General features: G+C 53.6%; 1 protein-coding gene across 4 annotated transcripts; it reads left to right on the top strand.

Annotated features, from left to right (window-relative positions):
• The first annotated feature begins 5,045 nt into the window (after positions 1–5,045).
• MOB3A (MOB kinase activator 3A) lies at positions 5,046–13,950 on the top strand. Of its 4 annotated transcripts, none has more exons than XM_080383181.1 (4): positions 5,046–5,610; positions 9,266–9,821; positions 11,671–11,873; positions 12,541–13,950. In XM_080383181.1, the coding sequence occupies exons 2-4, from the start codon at positions 9,404–9,406 to the stop codon at positions 12,568–12,570; spliced, it is 651 nt and encodes a 216-aa protein (XP_080239307.1). In that variant the 5' UTR covers positions 5,046–5,610; positions 9,266–9,403; the 3' UTR covers positions 12,571–13,950. The 4 variants fall into 4 exon arrangements, with proteins under 4 accessions (XP_080239307.1, XP_080239308.1, XP_080239310.1 ...); XM_080383182.1 differs by lacking the exon at positions 5,046–5,610 and adding an exon at positions 6,760–6,928; XM_080383184.1 differs by lacking the exon at positions 5,046–5,610 and adding an exon at positions 6,967–8,783.
• The last annotated feature ends 1,295 nt before the right edge of the window (positions 13,951–15,245 follow it).

Below are 15,245 nucleotides of genomic sequence, written 5' to 3'. Positions count from 1 at the left end.
GATGCTTGAAAGCGAACGCTTGCCCTGCTTCTGTCTCTTGCTATGAGCCAGGAATGTTAATCTTACAGTAGCTGCCTCTGCTGTGATCCGCAGCGCAATAATCTTGGCTCCTTCAAAGCAAACTTGCTGTGTGTGAGAAGAACAAAGAGGGAAGGGCGGGAAGCCCTCCTGAGAGGGGAGAGAGGGATTTGAAGTTGTCCAGCCTGCGAGACAGATGCTTGGACAGTCTGTGTCATGGACTTTAGTGCTAGTGAAAAGCAAGATCCCCCTTCTCCTAGTGCTTGGAACTGAAGAGTGGCCACGTTGTCTCCATTTCTACCCTTTCTTTGTTTAAAATCCCTTTCTGGTCTGGAAGTCTTCTGGCAAGCAGCAGGGCACAGGGAGATTTTTGCTAGGAGGTGTGAAATTTCCCCAGCCACCTGTTTATCCCAGTCCCCAGGGCTTTGTCCTTGCACTCCGCTTTCTTTCCAGGCTTTAGGCTCGCATCCAGCTCTGTGTTTATCTATTGTAGTTTCTTGGACTGTGTATTCTATATCTTAGATTCACTTTCTGTCTTAGTCATGCTGTTGTGAAGTTGGACAGGAGGGCGAGCCTGTAACCTTTCAAAATTCCCCAGAAAGGGAGGAGTGCTGGGAGTTCATGCCAGCTTGGTGGTGTGGTAGCAAAAACTGGTGTTCTCAGTTTACACTGAGGAGCTGAGCCCAGGTGCCGAGCAGGGAGCTGGTTCTCTGTGCCTGGCTCACCTTTCAGGATCTGGGATGCTCTTTTGGACACGTTACTTGGGGTTGTGCAGTCAACTGTGCTATCATCAGAAATGGAAACGGGTGCTCCTGTCTGCTTGGCTGGGGCTCAGGGAGCTCGAAGCGTACTCAGCATCTTGAGCAAAGTCCTGCTTCATGACTACAACAGTCCTCTGCTGTGGGAGCTGTTTGCCAGATGCTTCCGTGTCCACATTTGGCTCCAACATGGCTCTTCCACTGACGGGATGTGAAGTAGCACCCGAACTGAAATGGTGCAATTTAGTCCCATCTGTAGAGGCTGGACTGTACTGATGTGTGCCGTGTTTTGTAACTCGTGCTTCTCTGTGCATGGGCCAGTGATTGCTATGGCCACGGTGCACAAAGGAAAAATGTTTCCCTTGTCAGCAGCAAAAACTTGTGGGGTCAGAGAAGGGAGATTGCAAAACCTGACCAGATCTGTGCACGGTGTTCAGATTTGGGAAAAGAATTGCCTTCAACTTGTGAGTTTTAATTTCTTATGAGACAGGAAGGTATTTTATGATACTTGAGCCATAAATGCTGCTGTAAGTGGATCCATAACCAGCTTTGCTGGGGGTTTAGCAGCTTATCTTTAGAAATACGTAATATCCAGCTAATGCTTTCAATAAAGAGTGCACCTTAGGCTGCATCTTTATCCTCCCTTTTCCAGATGCCCCTGGGAGGCAGAGTTGTCAGAGACTCCTGTCTTGGTCTGCTACTTGTTTCCCACTGGAGCTGGTCTTGCACCAAAAGTGCTGTTCTGCTTCTGATGAAATGGGAGAATTGTTGCTCCAGGTACCTGAAGCAGCCAGGGAGAGAGGGGAAGAAAAGAGGCAGCAAAGGCCAGAAAAAAAACCACTTTTGCAAGTATATAAAGGCAACACAATCAAAATCCATTGCACTGCAGCAGCTTTGACTTCCTCCAGCAAAGTCTGGATGAAGTCCCTAGGTGCTTGGCTTTGTTCTCGAGTCAGTTTGAGAAGAGGCAAAAGCAGTGACGCTGCCGGACATTCCCACGTGCTGCCAGGGCAGGGCTGTGCCACAGTGGAATCGTCCTGCCGTGGCTGGCCGTGCTCGGTGCTTGCCCTCGCCGGCTCGGGGGCCGCGGTGCTGGATTTCCCAGGTCCCAGCTGGGTTTGGGTGAATGGCGGCTGTGGCCGCGTGCCTCTGTGCTGGCTCCGAGGGAGCCTGTAGAACAGCAGATGAGCTAGAGCCATCCAAAACATGTTTTAGTTTCAAGCAGGAGCAGAGTCAGGCCCATGGCTGCTCTGAAAGGCACTGTAATTTTTTTCCTTCACCTTAACTGCAGGCTTCTCCTGGGGCTGCTTGTGGGCCCTTTTTGGTTTCTTCCCCCCTTTTTTCCTCTCACTGTGTGGCAGGAGGTCTTATGATGTGGTTAGTCTTGAGGTGACCTCTAGCCCCACATCAGTGGGCTTATTCCTTGCCTGGAGACATGCCGGATTACTGCTGTATCTCCTCATAGAGGGGAAGAGCAGGCCTCGTGGGCATCTGCTTTCAGTGAGAAAAAATACTGCCTTTCTTCTGGAAGCATAACATGAACGTGGGGAGAAGGGGTGTTTGTCGGTGGGATTAGCCCTGCCATGGGAAAGGTTGTCCGTGTGGCCAGCTCGTGCTCTGGCTCAGACCGTGGGTGAAGGAGCTCATAGCTCCGGCACGTCCTGTGATCTCAAATCCGTAGCCACACTGTTAAAATCATGCCTCTTGCTGTAGTCATTCTGTCAGCCTGAGGCAAAATTCATCTCCCAGCCGCTGTTACCTTTTCCTTGGGTGGAGGCAGATCCCAAAATTAGTGTAGATGAAACTGCTGTTGGCTCAAAAATATCCCTGCCCAGTGAGGACAATAATGTGGAGCCTGCAACAGCAGGAAGAAACGTGTAGCTCACAGCCTGGGCTCGATAAATACCTCACTGCCCCTTCCGAGTCCTGCGGTGGGGGGCAAAGCCAGGCTGGGGGACAGTGAAGGGTCTTCCCAAAGAAGCAGGCTGCAAAATACAGCCCTTGACACCTCGAAAAGAGAGGGCCGCTCTTAGCGCGGCGTCACTGCCTGTGGTTTATCCTAGAAATATTTGTCTGTGCAGTTAACCTGTCTCCTGGAGTCGTGACCCAGCTTGTCAGCTTAATGCAGCGTCTGCAAAGCCTGCAGCAGATTAGCTCTGCCTCCACATGCAGCCGTCATCCCGGCGTGGATGCGTGAGCACAATCTGTGGAAACCATCCAAAAGAGCTGCAGCTCTGACATTGCAATAGGTACAGATGTCACGTAAGAGGCAAGAAAATTGGCCCTAAATCTGTAAGCTCAGGACTAGCTGTCCCTGCTGTCCTGCAGTCATTTCTAGGCTTTCAAATGAAGATTTTTGAATTACAGCATCTCCTGTCTGAGCTTCCCTTTTCAGGGAAGGGAAAGTAGAAGCATTGATCTTTTACAACAGTTACTTTCTCATGTGGCTTTTCCACCCTCTGTGGAGGTGGGGAGGATGCCTGGAAGGCTTGGGGGGGGGTCAACCCATGCTGGAAATTGTCTTCCTGCCTGCAAAGTTTGAAGGTGATCGGGCCCTCCCTCTGGCCAGCCAGAAAGGGTTACCCAGCCCCGTTGGTGCTCACTCCCTCACCTGCCTCCCCCCAGTGTCCACCTGCAGCACCAGCTCCATCACACGAAACCCATCACGTCCCTCCTGTCACCGCTGTGTGGTCTGGATCTAAATCCTGAGCTCAGAGCAGAGCAGTAAACTGCCAGAGCAGAGCTCCTCTGTCCTGCTCGTGCTGGTTGAGGGGTGCCTCTTGCCGCTGGGTGAGCCGGGCTCTCCGCTCAGTGGGGCGGCGGTTCCATCCGACAGGAGCAGCAGCAAGCGATGGGCTCTGCCAGGGCGGCCGCGCTCGGATCCGCTGGGGCTGGTAACCCAGCTGTGGCTTAATTTAACTGGGCTCTTCCCTTTATTGTAGAAACTAGCCTGACTTTACAAGTGGTCTGAATGCATAGCTTTTTTAGTGGGGGGGAAGGTAACAAAGCCCAGTATAACTATTTTTAGTCTTTTATTATACTGTTTCCTCCTCTTAAGCATATAGCGATGCAGACACGCTCTGCCTTTGCATGGCTTAGAGGCACGTCCCGCTCCTGAGCAAGCCTCCTTGCAGGAGGTGCTGGAGAGATGCGGTGCCTGTACAGTTCTTTGCTTGGAAATAGCCAAATTGTGCAGCAGATTTAAATTCCGGGGGTTGGGGGGGTGGCTGGTGACCAGCAGGACTTTCTTAAAATTGACTTTGTGGTGAAATATAAAGGGCTCTTTGTTGGCCTAAACCTTGGGAATTCGACATTTCAAATGTGCGTTTCTGAATGGCTCTGTTAAGTTTGTTGCGAAGGCTGCTGCTCAAGCGGTTTCCAAAAGAAAAATGTGGATATTGTCCCGCAGAGCAGCAGAACGAACTCTCTGCTCCATCTTTAACTTTGGAGCAGCTTCAGCTGCCAGGAGCGAGTGTGGAGGGGAAAACAAGGCAAGGCAGTGCGGAGGGTGATGCCGAGCTGCCGCGAAGCTTGCCTCGTGCAGCAGCCTGGAGCCATCTCGCAGGAGGAAAAGACAGAAACACCACGACGGAGCTCGTAGAGGGGAATGATTCACTTTTGGGAAAACATTGGCAGCTCCGCAGGCCGGACTGGGTGCCAGACAGGAAGCCGGCTGACGTGGAAGTGCCGTCTCGCCGGGTTATGAATGGCCAGGCATGCCTGCTGCGGCCACGCTTGGCCCTCCTCCTCCTCCTCCTCCTCCTCCACCCCGCATGCTCCTCACATGCCCTACCCTGGCTGAGGTAAGCGTGGGGACAGACCTTTTGTTTCTCATGTCACAAAACAATTCAAAAGAGCAGTCGAGAGCCTCGGCCCATAAAGGTGAGCTGTCTGGTTGTTGCCAGGCTGGCTCCAGAGGCACAGAAACCAGCACCAGTCCAGCCCTGCTTCCTGTAATTGGTCTGATCCGTATTAAAATCTCTCCTTTGATTGTAGAAAACCAGGATCGTCTTGTACCGAGAAACTGAGCTAGTGCAGAATGGCCGTGGGAAGGTATTTGTGAAAGGAGCGGGGGAAAACTATGGAAAAAATGTGCCTGTGCATCCATCTTTGCTTTTTTAAGTTGTTTTGAAGCCACTTTGCTTCTTAGGCATGTTCTGTAAATTCGGTTTTTACTTGAAATGCTCAGAGCATCTGATACATTGTGGCTGCTTTATCAAAATGGTTTTGGGGCGGGGGTGGGGGGTGGGGGGTGGGGTTGTGTCCTGTACTGGGAACTCTGGCCTGAGTGAGGGCACGGGTGGTCAGGACACTGCACCCGGCTCACCGGGAGGAAGGCGGTGGCTCATTGCTCCCTTCTCCTTTCCGCGGGGACGGGGTGACCAGCACAGGCTTGTCACCAAAGGGCTGCAATTATAAGCAGCCGCAGAAGGAGCTTTCAGCGGACTGGATGTGAAGGCTGAGCAGCAATACCGTATTGGTATCGTCTCGCAGGACAGCGGCGTGGCTTCTCGAAAGGGGAACGAGAGAAATCTGTCATTTTGAGAAACGCATTGCTCACTGGGGTTTGCTTAAGGGTTTTCTTACCAGCGAGGCAGCAGGATGTGAGCCGCCCCGGTGCTGGGGTCACTGCGAGGGAAGTGGCCGCGTGTCTGACCCCTCCCCAGCCTGCGGGAGCCTTCGGATTGCAGCCGCGCATGAAACGGGACTTTTTCTACCCCCTCCCCTCCTTTGAAAAAGGAAGCTCTTTGCCTCAGTGCCTACAGGCGCTCGTAGAAGTTGCAGAGACGGGCTGAGCCGTTGCAAGGATAATCTGCCGAGGCTAGAAACGCAGGTAGGAGCTTGCTGACGTGCTGGCTTGCTTGATTTTTTATTTTTCCCCCCTCCTAGCTGTTGTGTAGCCCCTGCAGGGTGTTAGTGGCGGGGGAGCACTGGGTGTTGCTCAGGGCAGATGCTGGCGGAGCAGTCAGGGGGCTCCGGGAAGAGGCTCTCAAGCTATTCTGGCTCTGCAGAGCGGGCAGCGTTGGGCGGCAGCCGCTTGCTCCTGGGAAACCTTGGGACGGCTGCGGCAGGCTGCGAGGGGGGGCACTTCCCAGGTGTTTTGGAGGAGGTGATCATCTCTTCTTTCTTCATCCCTGCTCTGAGCTGCGTGTAGAAGTAACCAAGGGACGGGGAAGCGACCGCCTGGGCTGCCTCTACCCAGAGCCCGGGATTAGAGCAAGGCAGCGCTGCGGGAGCTGCTGTCGCCGCTGAGGGGAGGGGAACAGCCCTGCACCGGGCTCCGCCAGCAGAAATCCGTGTGAGGACTGGAGCTGCGAGAGCGGGGAGGAAGGGGAGAAAAGGAGCTTTGGGGAAGGGAGAGCCAGGCCTTGATGCCCCTGGCTGGGCAGGCAAGTTGTCTCCTTAACCGGCGTAATTCCGAGCCGCGCCCCTCGTGTCCTTGGGAGTAGCGGGGAAGCCGAAGGTCTGTTTGTGCTCCAGCCAGCCTGCCACAGCGTGGGGCTTTCTGCGGCGGCTGTGTGATCTCGCAGGGGTGGCCAAGGTCCTCTCGGAGCACCAGTGACGTACGCTGTAATCTTGGCTGGCTGGAAAGGAGGAGTAAACAAAATGTACTGCAGGTTTGTTTGCGGAGGATTATGCTGTTTTTCTTCATCTTTGAAGCTTGCAAATACAATTCAGGTGCTTTGCGTGTCCCATATCCTGAGCGTTCCTAACCTTTCCTTTCTCTTCCCTGCAAAGGCAGTGTCGTAGCGCTGCCCGAGCTGTGACTCCTGCCTGTGGAAGTAGGTGTTGTATGTGTGATACCATCTTCAAGCAATGTCAGGGATGCTTTTGGGTTTTGTGCCTTTTTTTTTCTCTTTTCCTTTTTTTTTTTTTTTTTTAACTTCTCCTAGAGCTAAGTGTTTCTTTTAGGTCAAAGACTGTAATTAAATAGGCTGCATCCTTTTGAAGTCTTAGCTACTCATTTTGCTAATGCCTTCAGACAGGTGCTGAGTCGTCTGAGAGACAATTGGTGCCACGTTGAGCTCCCCAGGTCTCATGCATGATGTCTCCTTAGGAAGAGGAAGTTGTTTGTAGGATGAACACCGCCTTGGTACCCAATAAACCATATCAAAAATCTCTCCGCCCTGCTCAGAGGACAATTTCTTCTGGTAAATGGTTGGTGTTTGCTTCTTGGTGTGCGTGGCCAAGCCCCAGGGATGTTTGGGGTTTTCCCTGTGGTTTTACCCCATCCTCTGCAGCCTGCACCCTCGCCCAGCAGGAGGGACAGTGCCCGCCTGCTGTGGGGGCCAGCATGGTGTGTGGGGGCCAGCACAGGTGCCATCAGACAGATCTGATGGCAAATAAGCACGAACAAAGTTGCACCGTGCTGAGGATGCTGCTGTTCCTCCGGGGAGCTCTGTGGAGGGCGATGCTCGTGCGTCTTTACAGCTTGTTTGTTTGAAAGGACGTTTCTCCATCTCCAGCATAGGGAAATCGTGGCGTGCAAGTGGTTCTTGGGGAGTGATTTCCTGCTGGAAATAGCTGCAGATCAGCACCTGCTGTCCACATTGTTGGTTCCTTGGAGGCTCATCCTGCTTTGGCTCCGCCGTGGCACCGCGGCAGGGTGGGCGCAGCCTGCGAGGGCTCCTGCCTGGGCGCTGTGCCGCAGGATGTGGTGGGGCTGTGACACAGCACACCAACCACGCTTCCGGCTTGCGCTCAGATGTTCCTCCGCGCTGTTTGCTACTTCCTCTAACCACGTCTGTGGTGTGATCAAACACCTCCTAAGGACACGTTTTTTTGGGGGGGTCTTCTTTCTCTTCTTTTTTATGTCTTCTTAATTGACTCTCACACAGTAGCGTAGGGGGTCACAGCAGCTGTTCTGGCAGTAGTGTGCGCAGCAAAAGTGTGCGTGCAGTGAATTCACCTTGCAGCCCAGAGTGGATCTTGCTGAGCCCCATTAAAATGCTTTTTCAGTTTCTCCCAGCCTATGTCGTGGCCCAGGTTGCAACAGGAGTTTGGATCTCTCGGCTCCTGCACAGCAGAGGTTACTGAACCCGTTCCCGCAGGAAGAGCAGCGCTAGGAAACGTTGAGCCTGTTCTTGGCGGGGCCAACTGAAGTGGTTTGGGTTTTTTTCCTTGCTGTAATTAAATAAGAAAACAAGAAGCCTTAGTTTAAATCTTTTTAATCTTTCTCCAGAGAAGAAATGCTGATTAGCACTATGCAGCATCTGTTAGAGATGGGCTGAATTGCGGCAAAGGTAGTCTTGACCTTGAATTTGGGATTTTCATGCCAGCGTTTTGAGGTTGCCATTTACCTGTTGGAACAACGCTATGGCTTCATATAAATTTAAGTGATTTCTGCTAGGTGAAAGGGATTTGTTTCCTTGCTTACAGCATTATGAAAGCTCTTTATTTGCCAGGTTGGGTAAGGCATCAGCTTTAGTTAATTTCTGATGCCTTATTTATTTCTCTGTCCGGCACGTGTAAAATAATATTTTTGGTACACATAGCTTTCTGCCTTAAGCTTCCATCAAAGAGCAGCTTGACACAAATTATACGAGGGGATGGATGTGGGAACAAAGGAGGTATAATTAGCTACAGATAAACAGAACTGTGTTTCTCGTCAGCATCCTTTCAGATCTGAACTTGTGTCTCACCCTCTTGGAGCTAATTCTTCTCAGACTGGAAGAGGAGGGCAAGCTTTCGCTGGTCTTCCAGCTTTCAGCCAGCCTTCAGCTTGAAGTGAGCTAAATTGAAATGAAAAATATGTTTATGGTCTGTCTGCACCTGCAGATGAGGCTGTGGCTGCTCTGAGAGCTGCTGTTATTTCAGGATAATTCTCTTTTCTGGTTGCCTGAGCTGCGACGACTTCTTCTTTTTCTTGTTCCCCTCTGCCCTTTTGTGTCCTGTCTTTAGCACCGCGGCAGCGCATGCGGCTTCTGCTCGAACAGCTGTTTTGTTGGAGTATGTCTGGCAACAGAGCTGAGCTGCGTTGTAGGTTGGCGTGACCTTACCTTTTAGGTAGGCTTGTTTCCAAAGCGACGGGGGGGAAGCATAGGTGAAAAATCTGGTCCAGGTAAAAGCCAGCGTGTTTTACCCTTTTTAACTATGTGGTGTGTCGGAGGTGAGTACGTGGTGGCGTTTCTCCTTATTTCTGTGGCTTTTCGGGTCTCTCGGTGTGGTGTCAGGGTGGGTGGCCGCCATCTCCCACAGAGGGCACAGCTCTTCCCCGTGGGGCCAGGTCCCTCGCCCCCACGCTGAGCTGTAGGGAGACCTGGCAGGGGTGACTTCCTTCAGCCCAGGTCACTTCTGGCAGCCGAGCCGCCGCAAGCTGGGCTGGAAAGGGAAGGGGGAGGAAAGAAAACTGGCGCTGGCTTCCCCCCCCTCCTCAGATCTGGGGCGAGGGCCCAGATGGTATCCCAGATCTCTTCCTACGGGATTTAGACAAGGTTTCCTGTTGAGAGAGCTGCTCCTAATCGCTGCCCTTCTGTGCTGTGTTGCAGATCAGGACCAGATGAGTAGAGGGAGGTTTCTGTGAAGATCAGAGTCACCCCAGCCGTGCCCTGGGAAGCGGCCCAGCAGTGCTGCATCTCCAGCTGTCATCGCTACAGACCTGGAAAAGAAAGAAGAAGAGAAGAAAAATGTCCCATGCTTTAAAGCAAGTGTTCAATAAAGACAAAACCTTCCGGCCCAAGCGCAAGTTTGAGCCAGGGACTCAGCGGTTTGAATTGCACAAGAAGGCTCAAGCCTCGCTCAACGCTGGCTTGGACTTGAAAGTTGCTGTCCAGCTGCCACCGGGAGAGGAGCAGAACGACTGGGTGGCCGTGCACGTGGTGGACTTCTTCAACCGCATCAACCTGATCTACGGCACCATCAGTGACTATTGCACGGAGCAGTCCTGCCCCGTCATGTCAGGGGGACCCAAGTACGAGTATCGATGGCAGGATGAGCACAAGTACCGCAAACCCACAGCCCTCTCTGCTCCCCAGTACATGAACCTCCTGATGGACTGGATTGAGGTACAGATCAACAACGAGGACATCTTTCCCACTAATGTTGGTGAGTTCAGTTCCAGCTGTGGCTGGGGAGAGGGAGGCTGGTGCAGAGCCTTCTGCTTGGAGGCCTCGGGTCCCATTTCTGTTCCAGGAGATGCTGTTGCACAGGTCACCCGTGTAGCAGAGCTGTTTCCTTTTGTGCCGCTCAGAGGCTGGCAGCATAGTAAGCTCTTCCGAGCACCTGAGAAACTTCAGAGCTCTTCTGGAGTGCTAGAATACCCAGAGCTGTGCCAGATCCCGTTTGGAATCATGGATATCTCGAGGAAAGCCAGGCTGAGCCTAGGCAGTGAAGACAAGAGGCTCCTCTTAGAAAAGCCAGTCCCTGACATGACTCTTGAGTAGTTCATGCTTGAAGGACAGCTCTTGTAGAGCTGATTGCTAGCTTGGGTTCAACACGCGTGCTCTGCGTCGGCCTGGTGATGGTGGCCACGTTTCCATAATTAGCCTCTTTGTTATTACAGGCTGGTGTTAGCTGACTCTGCCCTTTCTAGCTCAACGCTTCCTGGCGTGCACTCGGCTGTTTGTTGCAGCTGGGTGGGATGCTGACATGTGCATGGAGGGAGGGGCAGCGTTTCATCTATTGCCAGGGTGATGGAAATGAGAATTTGGCCTAAGACACCTAAATCTGCATATCCAAACCCAGCTTTGTGTACTGGCTTTGGGACAAAGATCGTTGGGGTTTTTGTTTATTTTGTGTACAATAAGATGTGAGAGCTCAGTATCTAAAGCATTAGGTATATATGATTGATCCCATTCAGAGCTCCCATCTTCTGGGATGCAAAAGACAAGATGCAGCAGAGCTCCCTCCCTCCTGCCCCGGCGTTAATCCCGTCGAAGCTCTGATGGGATGCGGTTGGCCCCTCTTTAGGACACATCTGCCGCCTCTGCCACACGAGCATTCGCAGGGCTCCTCCACCCGTGCCAGCATGCTGCTTAAACCTGGTGCTGAGCAGGCAGAGGTGGGGAGCAGGGTCATAAGCAGCCAGTTCTTCAGACAGCTGAAACACTAAAATCCTCCCCGCTCGTTCCTCCTGTCGCCCAAATGACTGCTGCATTGCCTTTAGCTGGGACTCTTCTGCGAGACTCTCTGGGGACTGTAAGCAGGGTGTTTGTTCTGTTCAGGGAGGCAAGACAAGTTTCCGACAGCAGGAGGGTTGTGGTTTGGGTTTTTTTATTTTTTTGATTGATACTGTTTTCAGCTCGGCTTTTACCAGATTCCTCACCCTTAACGCCGACTGAAATGCTGCAGTTCTCGCAGAGCTCTGGAAGGGTTTAACTAATCCTCGTTCCTCCAGAAACAACCTGTGTGAACTTTAAACTGTGGTGTTCTGCTGGGATGGCTGGTTGGCCAGACTGCTCTGCTACAGGGCCCCAGCTAAACAAATCCCAAAGAACTGATGCCTTTAAAGAGGACCTTACCATATTTAATTTTTAACCAAAGAGCTAAGGACACATCCAAGTAAGAGATAACTGTGGGGAGTTAACAGCACTGCCTCTTCTTTTGGGAACTTTTTTTGGTTGTATCTATTCTTTTGCGCTGTTTATATAAACACACCAAATGGGAGTAGAAGAAAGCTCTATCGGGCTGAAACAGCTGCTGGGAATCTTCAAGGCTGGTCTCTTGCTTTCAGTTGCTAGTGGCAATCGATTGCATGCAGCATACTGTCACTTAAGAAATTTGTGCTTCAAAAAATCTGATCCAAAGAGAAAGGAAAAAGGAGGGAGGAACTGGAAATTACCGGGGACAGAAGCCCTTTTGTCTCAGTCTGTCCGTTTTATCAATATATTTTAGCCCCCAAGGAACCAGTTTTAACTTGGCTGAAAGTTTCTCGTGGTCGTGCCTTCCCTCCCAGGTACTCCCTTCCCCAAGAACTTCCTCCCGGTGGTGAAGAAGATTCTCTCCCGGCTCTTCCGGGTCTTTGTCCATGTCTACATCCACCATTTTGACCGGATCACCCAGATGGGGTCGGAAGCCCACGTGAACACCTGCTACAAGCACTTTTACTACTTTGTGAAAGAGTTTAATCTCATAGACACCAAGGAGCTGGAACCACTGGTGAGTGTCTGGGTGGGCTCGGGGTACACGTTGGTCTGTCAGGATCCGCAGCCAGCACAGAAGGGGTGGGCTGGGGGCAGAGGTCTCTGGTACCTTCTCAAAGCAGGTTGCCCGAATTCAGTCCGTCGGTTGGCCTTGCAGTTTGACCGTCAGGAAACTGGGAGTCAGGATGTGCAGGCACAGCTGGGGAGGGGCACTGGGCGCTGGCTGGGGGTAGGTGGCTTGTCCTCCAGCAGCCTCTCGTGTCTCCAGCAGCCGGCTTGCCTTGTTGGTGTGCTCTGCCTGAGCCTGGCACTGTCGGCCATCCAGGACGTGGATGGCCAACCCCCCCGTGCCTCCTTCCTGTGCTGAAAAGCGAGGGCAACGCCACTGCCGTTGCACAGAGCCTGGAGAACGTGACCTGTTAGGCCTTGGGAGGTGGTGATGGTGTTCCCGGTGCCGTAAGCAGCAGAGCGGACTTGCAGAGCCGCTGGGAGGTGGAAAGGTGTCCTGTGGTGCCTGGGAATGAGAGTGGTGGGGGGAACAGGGACCTGCCCAAACGGGAGCTCTTAGTAGCAGTGTCACCGCCTGCCCGAAAAGGGTATTGATGACTAAACAACAAAGGTGAGGCTTTTTTCATCCACACCCTCACCTGGCAATCCCCTTGTCTTTTCTGTCCCTTTGACAGAAGGAAATGACCTCCCGGATGTGCCACTGAGATCAGACCCTCCTGCTCCCACCTCGGCATCTCTTCCGAGGACTACGAGTCCCACTCCTGTACTGGAGACGTGATTCAGGGGGAGAACAGAGACGTTTTGTTAAAGAAATCTATATATTTTTAATGAGTTTCAAGGTAAAACTGTGATATCGCAGGAATATTTTTTTAAAGATGCTCTAGATAAACTAGTTTTTTATAGTAATTTCTATAAAAAAAAAGAAAATATTTTGGGCCACTTGGTGGAAATGCTTGCTCTTTGAGGAGGGAAAAGCCATGTACCGCTTCTTCCCTGTGCCCTCACTGCAGCGGCACCGAGTGAGCCGAGCCAGATGCTTCAGCTAGAGCCATGTCGTGTAGCTGGTGCTGCCATGGACGCGGTACTGCCCTCCAGGCACCCATCTCCCACCCAAGAAGGGAGGTTACATGGGGACTGGGGAAGAAATGCTGGTGTACGTGGATCCCCTGGGGTGCTGGTTGGTTCCAGCACCTCTTCCACTGGCTGTGAGTCCAGTTTTTGGACAGAGCTGCTTTTGTGCTCACCCTCCCTTGGCATCCTGTCCCCAAAGCTTGGCCCTCCTTGTGTTCTCTCTGAAAGAAGCTGGACCTGGGTTCCTTTCATGGCTAGGCCAGTGCTGCAACTGCTAACGGAGTCTGCGGGAGCGCTGCTGTTGTGAATCTGCTCACACCAGCCCCCAGCTGAGCTTCTCCCCACGCGCAGCCCCACTGCGGCTCTGGATGCGCCATCCCCATGGGGGACAGGGATCTGCGCCGGCAGCGTCAGGCCCAGCAGACCTGTGCTTGGTGGGAATGACGCAGGGAAGGCACTGGGACACACGTGGGGAAGTCGTCTTCCCGAACACCTGCACTTCCCCATCTCCTGGCGGTACGCTGGCCCTGCCGAGAAGGACCTGGGCTGCTTGCCCTCCCTGCAGCCTCGCTTACTGGCGGCGTGTGGACCATTTTCTGCTTCCCATTAGGGTACAGAGCCTTCTGCCTCTTACCGAGCAGCACGTCCCCGCTCAGCTGCACACATCTTGTAATCAAAGTCTGGTGTGCAGCCAGAGCCCGCTGGCCCTGCCTGCTGCTTGCACAAGCAGCTCCACTGTGTGACGAGAGCGTTGCGGTGCCCCTGAGGTAGGTAGATAGGTCTACCTAGGGTCTGGGGGGAGTGGGGGAGCAGGGCTGATGGTAAGAGAAAAGGTTTCCATGACCAGTGACCAAACTACCACTAACCACTTCTTCCTTACAGAGTTTTTCTGTGTCCTGGAATCTCTGTACATACGTGACTCTCGTTTCTTGTACTATCGTTAGGACACTCATACAAATACCACTATAGTTCTCTGAAATGGAACCAATAAATTATGTTGTATTTACACAGCACGCTCCGATTGCTAAATGTCTCGTGATTACACATTCGTCAGAGCCTTTCTATCAGCAAAATAAACACGGTGTGTTTGGACTCCTTGGGAAGCGTGTGCTGGAGAGCTGTTTCCTACAGTTGCTAAAAGCCGTTGGGTGTGTGCTCCTGGTTCGACTGCCGCAAGGTTTGATTCCTCCTGCTCTCGAGGTGCCAGGCCTGGGCTGCTGCGAGCCCCACGCTGGCTCCCGGGGCTGTGGGGCAGAGCAGGCGGGCGCTGGAGCTCAGCCAGCAGGCTGAGGTTGTCCTGACTTGTCTCTGCGATGTCCCTGTACCCGAGGGCTGAGCTGTTCTGCCAGCTCTGAAACCTGGCTGGCTGTGGGCAGGGAGGTGGATTCAGGCTCGCCAGCGCCGACGGGCTCTTTGCTGCCACCGACAGCCGTGGGCACCGAGGCTGGTGGGCCACGTGTGCCAAAGCGCTGCGCTGATGATCTGCACGTCATTTTCCTGCTGGGGGGGAGTAAGGGGCTCTGCAGCTGGAGCTCCTGCCGCTACCTGAGCTGGCTGTGCCCTCCCTGCAGCACCAGGTCCTGCCCGCTCCCCCTGTCTGCCGCCGGTGCTGAGCCCTCCCGAGCACCCTCCGGCCCCTCTCCCAGGGTTTTGTGGGTGCAGCTCAGCTGGAGCCGCATCTCCCCCAGCCGGGTGCTGCTGGGGGGTGCGGTGTGGCCACCCAGTGCTGTGGCCAGAGCCCCCCACGGAGCTGGGACCCATTGCTGCCTGCGAGAGGGTGCAGCAGCCCCCCCAGCCCCTGGGGTGCTCCAGGAGCGGGGCCGGACCCTGGGCACGAGCAGGGAAGGGTACAAATCCGCAGGGACCGGGGTTGTGATGGGGCTGGAAGCAGGTGGGGAGCGCTGCCAGGTCAGCTCGTGGTGTTTCCCATCAGCATTCCCTGCGGCGCTGAGCTCCGGTGCCATCAGCACCGTGTCTGGGGGCACCAGCACCCATCCGGCTGTCACCCACGGGGCTGCAGGGTGCTGCCCTCCGCCACCTTCCCTTTTTGGAGGGAAGGATCCGGCTGCTTCCGTGTGCCCCTTGCTCAGCTAAGGGAGGAGGAGGAAAAACACCTTTAGTGGAGAAGAGCTGATGGAGCGTGAAGGTGTGGCTGCCGCCGAGCACATCCTCTGCAGCGTGCGGCGGCGCAGGATGTTGCCCAGACAGGTTTGCAGAGCCAACGCTCGGCCTCCCTGCTGCCTGCACCGCCCAGCAGCACCCTGCTTTCGTCTCGCAGCGCGGGGCCCCGTGGTTACTCGCCCATGAG

Source organism: Falco punctatus (genome assembly GCF_963210335.1).
Source record: "Falco punctatus genome assembly, chromosome: 4".
NCBI lineage: Eukaryota > Metazoa > Chordata > Aves > Falconiformes > Falconidae > Falco > Falco punctatus.
Note: the sequence above shows the minus strand (reverse complement) of the source record. Positions and strands in the feature narration are given on the sequence as shown.